Source organism: Scomber scombrus, chromosome 16, assembly GCF_963691925.1.
Source record: "Scomber scombrus chromosome 16, fScoSco1.1, whole genome shotgun sequence".
Classification (NCBI taxonomy): domain Eukaryota; kingdom Metazoa; phylum Chordata; class Actinopteri; order Scombriformes; family Scombridae; genus Scomber; species Scomber scombrus.
Window position 1 is genome coordinate 2204064 of NC_084985.1, and position 17678 is coordinate 2221741.

General features: G+C 37.9%; 1 protein-coding gene across 1 annotated transcript; it reads right to left on the bottom strand.

Annotated features, from left to right (window-relative positions):
• Positions 1-13406: 13406 nt before the first annotated feature.
• ndufb9 (NADH:ubiquinone oxidoreductase subunit B9) lies at positions 13407-17438 on the bottom strand. Its single transcript, XM_062435888.1, has 4 exons — positions 17312-17438; positions 14892-15084; positions 14540-14653; positions 13407-13794 (listed from the first exon to the last, which is right to left on the bottom strand). The coding sequence occupies exons 1-4, from the start codon at positions 17398-17400 to the stop codon at positions 13663-13665; spliced, it is 528 nt and encodes a 175-aa protein (XP_062291872.1). The 5' UTR covers positions 17401-17438; the 3' UTR covers positions 13407-13662.
• Between the last annotated feature and the right edge of the window lie 240 nt (positions 17439-17678).

A 17678-nucleotide genomic window follows, 5' to 3' on the forward strand; every position in this document is an offset into this window, starting at 1 on the left:
CTGTGATACCTCTTCCTGTCAGCCCTGTGATACCTCCTCCTGTCAGCCCTGTGGACTGTCCTCCAATCCCACCATGTTAAGACCTCGTCTACCAGAGCCTGGATGTAGGCGGCATGGATCCAAACCAAACCTACTCTGCATTCACACAGAAAACAAACACATGATGTTATTTCGATTTTGATTTTGATTCTGTACTATGTAGTTTCTTTGTTTAATCAGTAGATATTAGCTATGAACATGCTATTCTTCACTTGTACACTGATGATACACAACTAAGGCTGGGTATCGGTACTCGATACCTTCATGGTATTGACCAAAATACATCGATACCAAGTTGTATCGAAACGTCTCCCATCAAACGATACCTGAAATCGATCCTTTTTGAACCCAGAGCTAGAAAATATGACTATTTGTATGGATTTCCTTACAGACAAACAACGCAAGTATTCTGCGATTAGATGCAACATGTTATTGGCCGACTGCCACAGCAGCTACATCCCATCTGTGGTGGTGAAGTACTGGTGAATTTGAGTTAGCGTGCTTAGCAGTTCAGCAGCCAAGATGCCACCTAAACGCTCTAAAGTGGGTCTACACTACACGCCTGTTACACCAGATAAAAGACAGAGCACTAAATGTGTAATGGGTATCTAATGAAGTACTCAGTTGGTATCAGGATCACTTTAAGGGTACTTGGATCAACACTGGTATCGTAATTATTTAAACGATACCCAGCCCTATTCACAACTGATCATGTTTCTGAGAATGTTCAACAACTTCTTACTTTATTATTCTGAAATGTTCATTCTGTCTTCAAAACTGTAGATGTTTGATATTGTTTTTTCTAAAATTTGAACCAATTACGAATCACATTTCCTCTCAACATGATTTGAAAATGTTGATAATTAATGTGTTTAAGTTTCAAAAATATTAATACTGAACATGTGATTGTTTTGTTTTCCACTAACATCACTGATGTTACTGCTACATTAAGATCTATCCAGACCTTTCAGGTGGTCTGTGACAGGTCTGCTTTATGTCCTCTTCTAGTTGAAATGTACTATACATATAAAGCTTAGCTAAAATCTGATGTCGTAGCATTAGTGGTTTGATTTGCATTGCAATTGGTTGATTCATGAGTTAAGCGTTGCATGGGTTCCGCCACCAGGTGGTGCTGTAGAGTCAGTAAGAAACGAGTTGTGAAAGCATTGAGAGAAGAAGAAAACTTCAGTGTTGTACACAGCATGAGAGTAGCAGCTAGTTTATTTAGCAGCTGAGGAAACATACTGATGGACTGTGAAGGTGAAGATTTTCTGCTTTGCTTCTTGTATGTATTAAGAAATAAAGACACTGTTAGTTACAGCCCTGCTTGTGACTGAGTCCTTGGCTGCAACATAAACAATATAAAAACAGCTGTAGTTTGAAGCTTCTAACATTAGCTTAACTTCAGTAAATCCTCCACCTAAACACATATTGTACCTGGATGTATGTCCCTATTGTAACCCCCGGTTACCAAACAGTGGAATAAAATTAATTGGATAACTTAGAAAATGGATTAGATAAAAGTGAATTTATGTGGATATGATTTTAATAATAAAATTAATTAATTAAAAAAATTAATAATACATTTTTAAATATAATTAGATAAATAACCGTTGTAAATAACCGTTGTACCAGCACACAGACTATAAAAGCTTGTATCACTCCGCTGTCAACGCAGCAGCTGATCCAGATACACACACAAATACAGCAGAACCCAGAGTGATAAAACAAGAGCTATAACCTGGAGCAGTCACACTACTGCTGCTCTTTCTGCCGAAGTAAAATCCCGGTGAGTTTCTGATTGAAACTAATTTGTTGTAAATATGGCATTATTTACTGACACAATCATTTAGTTTAGGAAAAGAAGAAAAACGTTAGCGCTAGCCGCACTAGTGTTAGCAACGGTTAGCAGCGGTTAGCCACCGCTAATGTTGACAACCATTTGTGTCTGTTAATAGCTGTGTGCGCTAACGGTGCTAACGTTAGCAGCTGTTAGCAACTGCTAGCATTTGTAGCCGTTTCTAGCCGTTGGTGCTAACAACGCTAATGTTAGCAATATTATTACCTGATTAGTAGCTATTTTGAGTTGTGTGTATATAGAAATCAATTTGTATATAAGTCAATGTTAAAGTTGTATTAGTTGTACTATTATTATCATATTTTATATATCTTAAACTAAATTTATATAACCTGTTTGTAATTGTGTTATTGATTTTTAATGTCTTAATGATTGAAAAGAAGAAAAGAGAAAACAGGATAAGATAAGGAAGAATGCATGTAAAAAAGGCTGTGCTCCCATGCACCGTTCGCTTGAGTCTATGTTTTCCAACGCTGCTCTGTGTACATGAATGCATCACTCACTCTGCGTGCCTGCACCTGTAGAGCGCGTGGGACAGAGAGATAACGGCAGGACCTCACTGTTTCTCACCATAGCAACGTCAAACGGACTTTTTTGTTGTGTGCGTCCATGAATACGTAAGCTAAGGTTCTTTAAGCTTGTTGTGTTGTGTGATAGCTTATTTGTCGCCATGAGTGGAATAAAAGGATTAGTTAATTGGTGTTTCTTCCATCCAAAATATTTCACCATTAAGAGCTAGCTGCTGGATTGTGCTAATTGATAGTTATGCTAGCTAGTTAAGTCTGTTGTACATATAAACGTAAACACTGTAAACCTGTTGACTGTTATTGAGCATTTATTCAGTGTTTCTTATTTTATCTTTTACGCCAAGAATTTTGTTATTTATTTTTAATGTCTTAATGATTAAAAAGAAAAAAAGAGAGGAGACAAAACATGATAAGATAAGGAAGAATGCAAGTTTAATTTTGTTTAGTTTATTAAAATTTAAATGAAATGATAATTTGTAAATATAGAACATGATGAGTGATTTTGAAAGACAAGAAAAGGGTATTTGATCCGTGTAGTGATTATTATTATTTTGGCTTTGTGGTTACAAGGCCAGGTCCTCCTCCTCCTCCTCCATCTCGTCCTCTTCTTCATCGTCTTCTTCATCTTCTTCATCCCCATCATCATCATCATCATCATCTGCACCAGAGATTCATTCTTCAGCTCGGCTGGTTCCGGTAGTGAACAGTACAGTAGGTCTACATAGTTTAATTATATCTTAATCAGTAAAAAGATTAAACAAAGACATTTTAATCATACTGAAATAAATTTAGCACTTAATATAAAACTATATTAATACTAAATTAAATTAATAATTAACAATAATTAGATACTCACCTGACAGGTGGATTCCTGATTATATCTAAAGAAAAGAGGGAAACGTTTATTTATTTTAGTATTTATTTATTTCTATTTAATACATGTGGTAGTGTTATTGTTACTTCTGGTAAATGTTGTTACTTTGAAAAAATATAAGGAAGAGAAAAATCATCACATATTTCTTTATTGGAACAGTTAAAGTTATTAAGTGGTCTTAAGTAGTCAGGGTACATGGCCTTCTCAGAGGGGGGCCAGTGCTCCAGCACCCATTCTGGGACCTACCAGAACAAAAAACAGGATTTCGATCAATGAATAAGTCAATATGATTGTTCCTAATAAGTCAAAATAAACCACCTGATTAAAACTGTGGAAGATTTATGGATAATAGAACAAATACTATAATCTCAGGTGTGTTAATGTACAATTTTAGTTTCTTTATCATTAAAACAATGTTAAATTTGTACAGATTTATTAACAATTGAGGACAGAATTTTTTAGAATATCAGTTGCAGCTCTACTTGTGATATAATGTAGCTGCAGTACCTTCACACATCCAGCAGAGGGAAGCAACAACCTGACACACGTCACAACATCCTGCAAATTAATGTTTGTCTTTTTTTTTTTTTTGTAGAAGTCCACGCCTGCTCCTATACCGGCATCCTGGGACACACACACACACACAAAGGTTACACACACACACAGACACACAGGTTACACAGACAGGTAAAGACACACACACACACAGGTAACACACACAGATAAAGACACACACACAGGTAACACACACACACACACAGACACACAAGTAAACACACACGTTTATTTGAAGTAAACTGACCACTGGGCTGTTTGTTCACAACAGTAACTTCCTGTCCACCAAAGGTCATCATAAGTCATGTGTTCTTGTGGTTTTCTTGTTGGTCCTCCGCATGTTATCAGTTTACAGACGCCGTCTCTGACAGCTCTTTAAATTTGGAAAAAATTTGCATTCACGTTGGTTTGTACAATATGAGACTGTTGCTTTGACAGTGTGTGTGTGTGTGTTTCATGAACACAGACAACCAGGCTCCAGCTCCATCCCCACCCTCCCTGCCAACAGGTGAGTTGACAGCATGCCACCCACCACTACACACACACACACACACACACACACAGACACACAGAGGATATTTGCATAGAAATGCATCAATATAACAGACTTCAAAGACATCACTGATCACGTTAAAATGAAGCATTTCTGCATCTAATCCCATATTAAGTTTCCTGCTGCAGACTGTAGTCGAGACACTTTAGTGTTGAAGTTGTGGCTAACTTCAGAGCTAACCCTCCACAGGAACCTGGTTTGGGTTCTGAGGAGTTGTAGCATTAATTTACTGTCCTGTGGCTGCAGCCTCACCATCACACTCTCTGTCTATCTCCTATAAAGTAGCCCAACCCCTTCTTTGGATCCACACAAATCTTGTGGATGACAGATTTTGATCTCAACAGATTTCTCTGATAAGTGAGGAGTCTGTATTTCTAATTATTATCATTATATTACATTTCTATGACCTCTGATGTTGGTTTTTGAACACGGACGCGTTGACGTCGATGTTGAATCTCCTCTCTGTCAGAGATACGAACCAAGTACAGACTCAGTGAGACAACCTGGCTCCACAGAACACTGTCACACAGAGAAGGTTGAGACAGAGGAGCACTTTCTTCTACACTGCCCAAAATATGACAACTTAATACAAACCTTCACTAAACTAAAAAGAAACATCCCTGATTTTGTAAACGTTGAAAAGATGTGTGTGTGTGTGTGTGTGTGTGCGTGTGTGTTTGTGTGTGTGTGTGTGTGTGTGTGTCCATCAACACAGCCAACTTGTGTGTGTGTGGATGTGCTTAATTTGATAATTTTTTTACATTTGAGAGTTGTAATAACACCATCCACACATTTATTTTAACCAGACTTTTCTTAATGTGAACCACAGTATAAAAACATGGAAATAAAATCCATCATTTTTTTATATTTCTGTGCAGCTGATACACATTTTTAAATATGCATAATTATGGTAACATATTTGGTTGTTTCCTATATTATGAGCTTGTGGAAGCATGTAAATATTGAACAGAAGGATCACTGTTGACCTGATATTCAGTACACTATCAGAAACCTGCATAACCAGCTCTGTGGAAACTGAAGAGCCTGAGAGAAAAATAATAAACACTACGACCACTTTGCATGGTTTCTGTGAGATATTAGTCTGATAGTAAAATGATGAACACCATGACCACTTTGCATGGATCCAGTGAATGTGAGGTAAGGGGTTCATAACGTACAGCTGCATATCATAAGTCACAGACTCAGAGAGAGAAGCAGACACAAACAGACCATGATGGAGAAAGTTCTTCTGAGCATCATAGCTGCGTCAGGCAAGTGTTTTATTTATTTGTATATGTGTGTTTTTAAAAATGTCATTAATTATTCATATTATTATAAATATTATGCATTGTGATATCTTAGTGATTGTAATATGTACAGCACTGTGACAACTTTAAATGCTATTAATTTAGTTTTACAGTGCTTTTCTATTAACTGACACACTAAATACAAAATTACGTTTTTTTATGTTCATCATCTATATTGGAAGTAATGACACACCTGAATACACTGAAAAAAAATTATTGTAATTTCACAGTAAATTACAGGCTAATAATTACAGTAAATTAACAGTGTGTAATTTTTTTTACATGCAAATTAATATATTGTGTTTTTACAGCAAATCAGACACATTACTTTGAAAATACAGTATTTTAATGTGAAATTAAAAAATATGATACTGTAAATATGAAATTATTATAACACAGCTACGTATTGTGCTTTCATGTTAAACCAACCACACATTTACAGTAAACTACAATATTTCATGGTTAAATTACTGTATGGTGCTGAACACTTATCTCAGCCTATTGTAAAACTCTGAATGATTACCCACCATGCATTGCAAAATTATGATTACAGTAGTTTATTGTGAGAATTTACTGTAAAATAATTTACTGCTGATTGTTAACAGTGGATGTAATCAATGTGCATGTCTGTCACCACAGTGCTGTGTGTCGTCTCGTCACACGTTCAGCGTGAGTACCACTTTGTTTATGAGAAGAAGAACATGACTGAAGCTCAGAGATACTGCAGAGACAAATACACAGACCTGGCCACGATATACGACATGGAGGATGTGAAGACCCTGACAGACATGGTGGAGCTAAGCAAGATCCACAATACATACCACCATAAGGTGAATTCACTTTTAACTACTCTTCACTCTCTTAAATTTGCATTTTTGACAATGACAGTATGTAAGTGAGAGGTGTCACACACACTGAGCTGCTGCTTTAGTACATTTTCTTCAGGCTATGATGAACATTTTAGTACAAATGTTCCACTTTCTTGGTAAATATGACCCAATGAGTTTGTTTTTAAGTGGGACTTCAAATGGGAGCAATAGCAGAAAGCAAAATGTGAAATATATGTGAAAATATGGACAGTAAAAATACAATATTTGTAAACATGTTTTTATTTATTTTGTAATGATATGAAAAAGAATAATAAGGTTTTTTCATATCTCTCCTTTCATGTACAAAAAACAGCTCAAAATTCTTGACAATTTAAAACAGAAGACAGCAAATAATTTAAACAAGAAAAAAACATTTTATGTTTAATTTGAAGTTTCATGTAATAATTTAATGTGTGTGTACCATTAAATTACTGAAATACTAGTACCAGCAAGTAATACTGTATCAGTTAATTTAGATAAAATCTACTCTTAAATTATATGTGAAGGGAAATTTTATGCAAAGTATCTTTAAGCTGAACAAAGACAAATGTTTTATAAAACAATCAAATCTTGCTTTCAGACGGCCTGGATAGGACTGTACGATGACGTGAACAGCTGGAGGTGGTCAGACAGAGATGCAGAGGTTGAGTTCACAAATTGGAAGGAAGGCGAACCAGACAACGATGGGAGTGGTGAATACTGCACAGAGATGTTAAATAATGGAGAATGGAACGATATGTCTTGTAACGCTCATCTTCCATCAGTCTGCTCTAATGTCACAGGTGAGATTTTATCACTAGTGGTCCATTTTTTCCCAGTTACTGTTCAGTTTCGTCCAGATTTGGGCCAAAATAGTGAGTTCCATCAGTGTGATCCCTGCATTCATTTCAAGGTGTGAAGCAGAGTCATGAAGCCAGTTTATATAAATCCTGTTGACTCATTGAGCTCCAACATTAACCCTTAATAGGCAGGAGTGGATAACGAGATGTTAATTATTCTTTTTATTTACTTTGATGTTACTAAGTAAACATTTCTACAAATAATTGTTTGTATATTTTGGATTTTTATGAGTTGTATATCCACCAGGATACATTGCCCCTTTTTAGTTATAAAAAATGTATATATACGGTCGTCCATGAAGTTGGAATAATTTTGTTTTCAGACACATTCCTCTTTTTATTTTCTATTCATACACATCAGTAATCACCTTTGACCAGGTATAATGAGATTGATAAATACAATTTTGAGAATATATACACTTTATCTATCAAGAATAAATCACATTGTCACAATCATTTCATGAGAAGAAGTACAAAATATTTTATTCCAACTTTATGGGCGACAGTGTATATATGCATCTCCTGGTTCACGGTGCCTGTTTAAGGGTTAGCACAGGTCACTGTCTCAGTCAAAGAGGTAAGAAAAGGAGGCAAAGTGGCTCTGATGTGCCTTTATGGATGAATGTGTGCCTCCATGTTCATATGTATCCTCCATCACTGGATACAGAACTTCTGAAGAGAGAAGTGTAGACGTATGAAGAGGTTGTTAAAAAAAACAATTATTTTTTATTATTATTTTTACTTACACAGTCCTTTATTGGAGCAGTTCTCAGTGGATTCATAATGACACAAAAATGTTACAGAAACTGTGGCATTCATCTTTATTCACTCATATAAAGTAACAGACAGGAAACACAGATTTTCACTATGGTCTATTTTCAGGGTCAGATGTGACATTTATCCTCATCACTGATAAAATGAATTGGACTGAAGCCCAGAGGTACTGCAGAGCAAACCACACAGACCTGGCCACTGTGAGAAATGAAACAGAGAACCAGGAGGTGAAGGATAAAGCTAGTCGAGAATTGGTCTGGATCGGCCTCTTCAGAGACTGGAAGTGGTCTGATGGAAGCAAATCCTCCTTTAGGTACTGGGCCAAAGGGGAACCTAACAAGGGGGAGGAGGCTTGTGTGGCAATGAACTTCGACCGTTCTGGACGTTGGGAGGACTGGAACTGTGCCCGGGACAAACCATTTATTTGTTACGAAGGTAAGTCATGATTCAGTTATCCTTTAAATTTCCATTACCAGTGTTCCCAGTGTGTGTTAAGCAGCAGTCATGTGTCCATATGAGCAGTGAAAGAGGTTTCCTCTCTGTAATAATTCCTCCTGTTCATACTGACTATTCTCTCCTTCAAATGTGCTTTCAATGTAAAGTGATGGAGGACAAAATCCACAGTGTGTCCATACAGTCATTTAAAAGTAGATGATCAGCTTCTATTCAGCTTCATCAGTCTGAGTTAGTCATATCAATGATATCTGATATATTTACAGTCTTTTTAGCATCAGATTCCCTCTTAGTGTTTCTCTGTTGAGCTGTGGTGGAAGTATAGTAACAAAAACACTTTGCTACTAAAAACACTGTAACGTTGAAACATAGAAGATGAAGATTTGACTCATTTGGACGCTGAAGCTTCATATTAGAATCAGATCAACTTTTAAATGCATGTTTACACAGAAGGAGGACTGTGGGTTTAGTCCTCCATCACTTCCATTGTAAGTGCATTATGAAGGGGTCTTCTAATGGTCAGTATGAACAGTCAAGTCTGTATATTTATACTGCCGTACACAGACTGAGAAATATAATCAAATGTTAACACAAACTGGGAGCGCCCTCGTACCCGGGGGGTTACAGCACATGTCATATACCCACAACGACCCTACTTAGAGTCCAACAACGGACCTTTGTTGCATGTCATACCCATGTCTCTCTCTCCCCTTGTTTCCTGTTGTGAAAAAGTAAAATAACAAGCTACTTATGGTCAAAAACTTTACAGAGAACCTTTACGTTTCCAATACAAGACAAAAAGATCCCAGTCTTTTAAACTATGAACTACATGTCTCTCTCTCTCTGTCTCTCTCTCTCTCTCTCTCTCTCCCTCTCTCTCCCCAGATGTCCCCTCCTCAGATTGCTTCTACTTCTGAGCTCTGGTTACATGTGTGCCTGCGATAGTTTTGCTGTCAATCCTGTGATACCTCCTCCTATCAGCCCTGTGATACCTCCTCCTGTCAGCCCTGTGATACCTCCTCCTGTCAATCCTGTGATACCTCCTCCTGTCAGCCCTGTGATACCTCCTCCTACCAGCCCTGTGATACCTCCTCCTGTCAGCCCTGTGATACCTCCTCCTGTCAATCCTGTGATACCTCCTCCTATCAGCCCTGAGATACCTCCTCCTGTCAATCCTGTGATACCTCCTCCTGTCAGCCCTGTGATACCTCCTCCTGTCAGCCCTGTGATACCTCCTCCTGTCAGCCCTGTGATACCTCCTCCTGTCAATCCTGTGATACCTCCTCCTGTCAGCCCTGTGATACCTCCTCCTGTCAGCCCTGTGATACCTCCTCCTACCAGCCCTGTGATACCTCCTCCTGTCAGCCCTGTGATACCTCCTCCTGTCAGCCCTGTGATACCTCCTCCTGTCAATCCTGTGATACCTCCTCCTGTCAGCCCTGAGATACCTCCTCCTGTCAATCCTGTGATACCTCCTCCTGTCAGCCCTGTGATACCTCCTCCTGTCAGCCCTGTGATACTTCCTCCTATCAGCCCTGTGATACCTCCTCCTGTCAGCCCTGTGTACTGTCCTCCAGTCCCACCATGTTAAGACCTCGTCTTCCAGAGCCTGGATGTAGGCGGCATGGATCCAAACCAAACCTACTCTGCATTCACACAGAAAACAAACACATGATGATATTTCGATTTTGATTTTGATTCTGTATTATGTAGTTTCTTTGTTTAATCAGTAGATATTAGCTATGAACATGCTATTCTTCACTTGTATACTGATAATACACAAGTAGGGCTGGGCATCGTTACTCGATACCTTCATAGTATCGACCGAAATACAGATTCCCAGAGCTAAAAAATATGACTATTTGTATTAACTTCCTTACAGACAAACAACGCAAGCATTCTGCAATTAGATGCAACAAGTGATTGGCCGACTGCCACAGCAGCTACAACCCGTCTGTGGTGGTGAAGTCGTGGTGAATTTGAGTTAGCGCGCTTAGCAGTTCAGCAGCCAAGATGCCACCTAAACGCTCTAAAGTGGGTCTACACTACACGCCTGTTATACCGGATAAAAAACAGAGCACTAAATGTGTAACGAGTATCTAATGAATTACTCAATTGGTATCAGTATCACTTTAAGGGGACTTGGATCAACACTGGTATCGTAATTATTTAAAAGATACCCAGCCCTATACACAACTGATCATGTTTCTGAGAATGTTCAACAACTTTTTTTGAACCAACTTTGAATCACATTTCCTCTCAACATGATGAGAAAATGTTGATAATTAATGTGTTTTAAGTTTCAAAAATATTATTGCTGAAAATATGATAGTTTTGTTTGTTTTCCACCAACATCACTGATGTTACTGCTACATTAAGATCTATCCAGACCTCTCAGGTGGTCTGTGAGAGGTCTGCTTTATGTCCTCTTCTAGTTGAAATGTACTATACATATAAAGCTTAAATAAAATCTGATGTCTTAGCATTAGTGGTTTGATTTGCATTGCAATTGGTTGATTCATGATTTAAGCGTTGCATGATTTCCACCACCAGGTGGTGCTGTAGAGTCAGTAAGAAACGAGTTGTGAAAGCATTGAGAGAAGAAGAAAACTGTTCAGTGTTGTACACAGCATGAGAGTAGCAGCTAGTTTATTTAGCAGCTGAGGAAACATACTGATGGACTGTGAAGGTGAAGATTTTCTGCTTTGCTTCTTGTATGTATTAAGAAATAAAGACACTGTTAGTTACAGCCCTGCTTGTGACTGAGTCCTTGGCTCCAACATAAACAATATAAAAACAGCTGTAGTTTGAAGCTTCTAACATTAGCTTAACTTCAGTAAATCCTCCACCTAAACACATATTGTACCTTGATGTATGTCCCTATTGTAACCCCCGGTTACCAAAACAGTGGAATAAAATAAATTGGATAACTTAGAAAATTGATTAGATAAAAGTGAATTTATGTGGATATGATTTTAATAATAAAATTAATTAATTTAAAAAAATAAATACATTTTTAAATGTATTTAGATAAATAACCGTTGTACCAGCACACAGACTATAAAAGCTTGTGTCACTCCGCTGTCAACGCAGCAGCTGATCCAGATACACACACAAATACAGCAGAACCCAGAGTGATAAAACAAGAGCTATAACCTGGAGCAGTCACACTACTGCTGCTCCTTCTGCCGAAGTAAAATACCGGTGAGTTTCTGATTGGAACTAATTTGTTGTAAATATGGCATTATTCACTGACAACATCATTTAGTTTATGAAATAAATTAAATAAAAGAAAAACGTTAGCGCTAGCCGCGCTAGCATTAGCATCGGTTAGCCACCGCTAATGTTGACAACCATTGGTGTCTGTTAATAGCCGTTGGTGCTAACGGTGCTAACGTTAGCAGCCGTTAGCAACGGCTAGTATTATTAGCCGTTGGTACTGTCTGACAGTTATGTACTGCAACTCCGCTTGGAAAAACATATTATTCACCCGACTCAAATATGAACTTTTGAGTGCTTTTTACATAGTTTATCTTGAATTTAAAATATTGTTTTGTCAGCTGCAGCACTGTGGAAGAGTTATTTCTGTGTTTTATGTGTATAATGTTAATCTAACAGCAGCAGTAGTGTTGTGTAGTAACTGCAGGGCTCCAGCAGAGGGAGTGTAGAGCTGTCAGTCATTACACACGTGACCAGAGGAAAGTTTGTGTCTGTGTGTTTTTCACTTTAATACTCATAAATACTTCCTTTAAGGGCTTTTAAATAAAAATATGTAGAGTCTAAGTAAAAAGAAAAAAGTCCCAGTCACATCAGCCGCTAACTGCGATCAGGATATATTAATAAAGTTTATATATATTTTTCAAACTAATGAACATGCGACTCACATTGGCCGCTTGGTCGGACTCACATAAGGTAGCGACATTGCGCATGTGCGAAAATGCGCTCCTGTATTAATACTTCCCCGAAAACATGATGAGATAAGGAAGAATGCAAGTTTAATTTAGTTTATTAAATTTAAATCAAATGATAATTTGTAAATATAGAACATGATGAGTGATTTTGAAAGACAAGAAAAGGGTATTTGATCCGTGTAGTGATTATTATTATTTTGGGTTTGTGGTTACAAGGTCAGGTCCTCCTCCTCCACCTCCTCTTCTTCATCCTCGTCATCCCCATCATCATCATCATCATCTGCACCAGAGATCTTCATTCTTCAGCTCGGCTGGTTCCGGTAGTGAACAGTACAGTAGGGCTGAAGTGGCCATCACTTCCATTGTAAACATGATGAAGGGATCTTCTAATGGTCAGTATGAACAGGAGGAATCATTACAGCAAGAAAAAAAAAACCACCTCACCCATTTCTGCGAACCGTAAAATATAAAATTGGTCTGATGTATGTACAAAAAAAAAAAAAGAAGACATTTGGGGCACAATTAGGCTGTGAAAAATGCGGAACATTAACCCTAATAATAAACTGAACAAATATATGAATAAAATTTAATGCCTAACTCCTACAGTTCCAGACATTTGTTTTTTGAGTATCAAAAACTAAATTTAAGACATTAAGAGTTTTTAAGGATCCACAGGGACCCTGGTAAATAAAGTATATATTAAAATATATATATATATATATATATAGATAAGGACTTTCTTTTCAGTGATTAACTTATAATAATTTTCCAAAATCAGAAATTAGCTGCACTTAAACATCACTTCACAGAAACCAACGTGTCTCATTGTACAGACCACACAAACAACTTTCATCACATATTTCTTTATTGGAACAGTTAAAGTTATTAAGTGGTAAATCTACAAGACTTCGTAAAGTCACCCAACACCAAAAACTGACTACTGAAGAATCTCTGTGAATGTTGTTTCTCGTCACAGATGAACCTCTTCAGAAATGATTTACATCAAATATTCTTTACACACAGATGGTGATTAAATAAGAGGTCAGCTGGTCTTCGTGCCGCTTTTGTGTGGTTGAGAGGTTGGTGGAGGGGGGGGGGGGGGTTTATGTGGGGCGCTCCCTGGGGCGGGTGACGTACTGCCACCACAGAGGGGGGAGGTCGCCCTCCTTGCGGGCAGGAGGGAGGACCTCGGTCAGGGGGCCTCCGGCTGGAGTCTCGGCCTGAAGCTGGGCGACCTGGAACCACAGAGGAGGACATACACGTTTAAACTGATGATTATCTTCATTATTGTTTAATCTGCCAAATATTTTACCACATTAACTTTTTCTAAGTCTGAAAAAATGTCAGAAAATAGTTTAAGAAGGCAACGGGCTTCATGCAAGAAACACTCAATTTTCTTGAATTTGGGATTTTCTCTTAGTTAACCTTCATGTCGTCCTCCCGGGTCAAATTGACCCCGTCTGTTTTAACTGTTCCTTCCGTCCTTCTTTCCTTTCCTTCCTCCCTCCCTCCTTCTCTCTTTCTTTCCTCCCCCCTACCTTCTTTCCTCTGTCCTTTCCTTCCTTCCTTCCTCCTTCCCTTTCTCCCTCCCTCCTACCTTCCGTCCTTCCTTCCTTTCCTTCCTCCCTCCCTCCTACCTAGCTTCCGTCCTTCCTTCCTCCCTCCCTCCTACCTTCCGTCCTTCCTCCCTCCCTCCCTCCTTCCTCCTTTCCTTCCTTCCATTATTCATTCCTTCCTTCCTTCCTTCCTTCCTCCCTTCCTTCCTTGACTCGAGGACAACAGGAGGGTTAAGAACAAAATGTACGAGTGGCGCAGACCTGTCGAACCTGTCAGGTACAACTACGCCTGTACCGATACTTACGTTATCGACTTATCGGACAATACACGGACACGACCTGACATGAATTTTTGCTGACCACGATATTGCCGATTGTGTTTGTTTACTGAAGAGAAGAGCGCAGGGAAGCAGAGAAAACTCACCTCTTTGTCCCAGCTCTGCGCTCTCAGTTTCTTCCACTGCTCCCTCTTGGAGAAGTAGTCAGGGTACATGGCCTTCTCAGAGGGGTGCCAGTGCTCCAGCACCCACTCTGGGACCTACCAGAACAAAAAACAGAGGATTTACATCAATATGATTGTTCCTAATAAGCCAAAATTATATTTTTCTTAAAGATGAAAGCAGGTGGTATTATAACACAGAACACTTGTTTTACTGTTACAGATTACGCTGAAAAAAAAGTCTTAAATTTGCTTTTAAATATTTTATTGTGTCAAAGAAATCTCCAGAAGTATATTTAAATAATTAGAATAAAACGTAGAAAATGAAATGTCTGACTTTGTAACACTCGTATCTCTCGTAGGAAGTCCCTCCAGGAGAGTCGGGGAAGATGTAAGGCTGAGGATGCTGGTTGTCCCAGAACTCTTCCTCTCCGGACTTCAGCATCATGGTCGCCTTCACCATGTCCTTCTCATTCTTATTATCATCAAAACGAGCCCGCAGCATGCAGGCGTAGAACCGGTACTTATCTCTGAGTGATGGGAGGAAGAAAAGTTTAATTAGTGAAGATGTTTGCTGAGAAAAAGGACATTAAAGTTTACAGGTTAGCAGAGAATAAGTTAGTCCTTTTGAATATTATATATCACGATTAATTGAACTTTTAACCTGGATTACGATGAATGAACGATTATCTCCAACCTTGATGAACAGTAATCTTAATCTTTACGCTGCTGCTCTCACACATGAGGATCTTTAGGGAGGGAAAATAATGATGTTTTAAAGGCAGGGAGGTCAAACATGAGGCCCGTGGGCAAGAACCGGCCCGCCGAGGAGTCCAATCCGGCCCACTTTCCTTCCTGTCTTCCTTCCATCTGTCCTTTCTTTCTTTCACTCCTTCCTTCCTTCCTCCCTTTCTTCCTTCCATCTTTCCTTTGTCTTCTCTTCCTTCGTTCCTTCCTTCCATCTGTCCTTTCTTTCTTTCTTTCTTTCTTTCTTTCATGTCTTCTCTTCCTTCCTTCCTTCCATCTTTTCTTCCTGTCTTCTCTTCCTTCCTTCCTGTCTTCTCTTCCTTCCTTCTTTCCTTCCTTCCATCTTTTCTTCCTGTCTTCTCTTCCTTCGTTCCTTCCTTCCATCTTTCCTTCCTGTCTTCTCTTCTTTCCTTCTTTCCATCTTTTCTTCCTGTCTTCTCTTCCTTCCTTCCTTCCTTCCTTCCTTCCTTCTTTTCTTCCTGTCTTCTCTTCCTTCCTTCCTTCCATCTTTTCTTCCTGTGTTCTCTTCCTTCCTTCCATCTTTTCTTCCTTCCTTACTTCCTTCCTTCCATCTTTTCTTCCTGTCTTCTCTTCCTTCCTTCCTTCTTTCCTTCCTTCCTGTCTTCTCTTCCTTCCTTCCTTCCTTCCTTCCATCTTCTCTTCTATTATCTTTAGATTAATTACCCAGCTCTATCTGATGTATCCCACTATTTCACACAGTTGTTGGTTCTGAACTTTCACTATTTTCTGGCATTAGTTCAGAAATCTCATGAACATCATTAAACCGACTAAACTCAGTCTCATTATATAGTCTATTTTTATATGTTCATATTTTCATACTTTTATATTGTTTTTAAAATTACTTGATACTTCAGGAGTTACAGACTCAGAGTTAAAGTACCGAACACCGGCTCATTACACTTATTGTTTTATTTAACTTAAATCTAAAAGTTCATAAAGTAACTTTCTTCACATTCATTTGATTCCCAATAAAGAAATCGCTGCTTTACATCGTTAATATGAACTTAAAACTGTTAATAATAATACCATTTTAAACTAAATCTAAATAATCATTTGACAGCCTCATAAATAAACATATATATAAAATATGCAGATAACTAACAGTGTAAACTCATGTCAGTATACACTAAAAGTATATTTATTAAGTTATGGTTATATCTCTAATTATATTATATTTGTGGTTATTCTGTTTATTAATACTTGAGTTAATCTATTTGCATGTTGTTTATAATTAAGTTCTTTATTTGTATTTATTTCTTTTACCTCACACACTTTTAGTAGCTGCTGTAACTCTTTAATCACCATTTGAGTTCAATCAATATATGTATTTATCTAAGTTATCTATCACAATATTCATTTTTAACTTGAGCAACAAACACAAACAAACTTATTTACTTAATTATATTGAACGTAATGAAGCTTTACGCAGCAAATATCAGATTTATTCTTGTTGTTATTTGACTTTATTTAACATTATCACCTTTCATTATATTATCCTGCCAATTAAAGCTGATGACATTGCTGTTTATTGAGTATAACAGCAGATAACAGATATATTATTATGTTTTTAGACTTTAACAGTGACTTTATTTAACATTATCATCTTTCATTATATCATCCTGCCAATTAAGAGCCAATTAAAGCTGATGACATTGCTGATTACTGAGTATAACAGCAGATAACAGTGTAGAAAGTGCTAAATATCTGAATTAATAACATTTATCTGACTGTTGTTATATATAAAATAAACTGGTGTTAATCAGAAGAGTCGGTGCAGATAGTTAAAGGTGTATATTTAGTGTTTTAATGAGAGTTAGAGAAGTTTAAACATGATGAGAAGAAATGAGTGACCTGGTTAGTGGTTAGCAGTTAGCTTAGCAGTTAGCTCCTGCAGGCTAAAAGACTACAAATAGAAGCTAAAGGACTACAAATAGAAACGTTAGAGGTTTGTTTTGGTTGAGTTTAGTGTCAGACGGCTGCTGCTCTCACCTGAAGATGCACCATGACTCCAGGTGTCTCAGGGACTTCTTATAAAGCCGCAGGACTTTCTGCTGGTGGGTCAGATAGGCAGAGGCCATTTTCTCCCACAGTCACCTTCTCACAGCGGCGCGGGGCATGCTGGGAGTTGGAGGCGGGTGTTTTATAGCATACCGTAAAAAACGAAAGAAACGCGCAGATTTATTTTATTTTATTAGTTTTTTAGGAGGAATCATGATTTTAGTCGTGAATGTTTGTAAAAAGTGAGTGAAAGTAAAATAACTTCATATTTTATTTATTAATAATATTTGGAAGAGAGAAAAATGTTATGAGATTAAATTTGTGTCATTTTATTTGAACACAATGTGTGTGTTTGTAT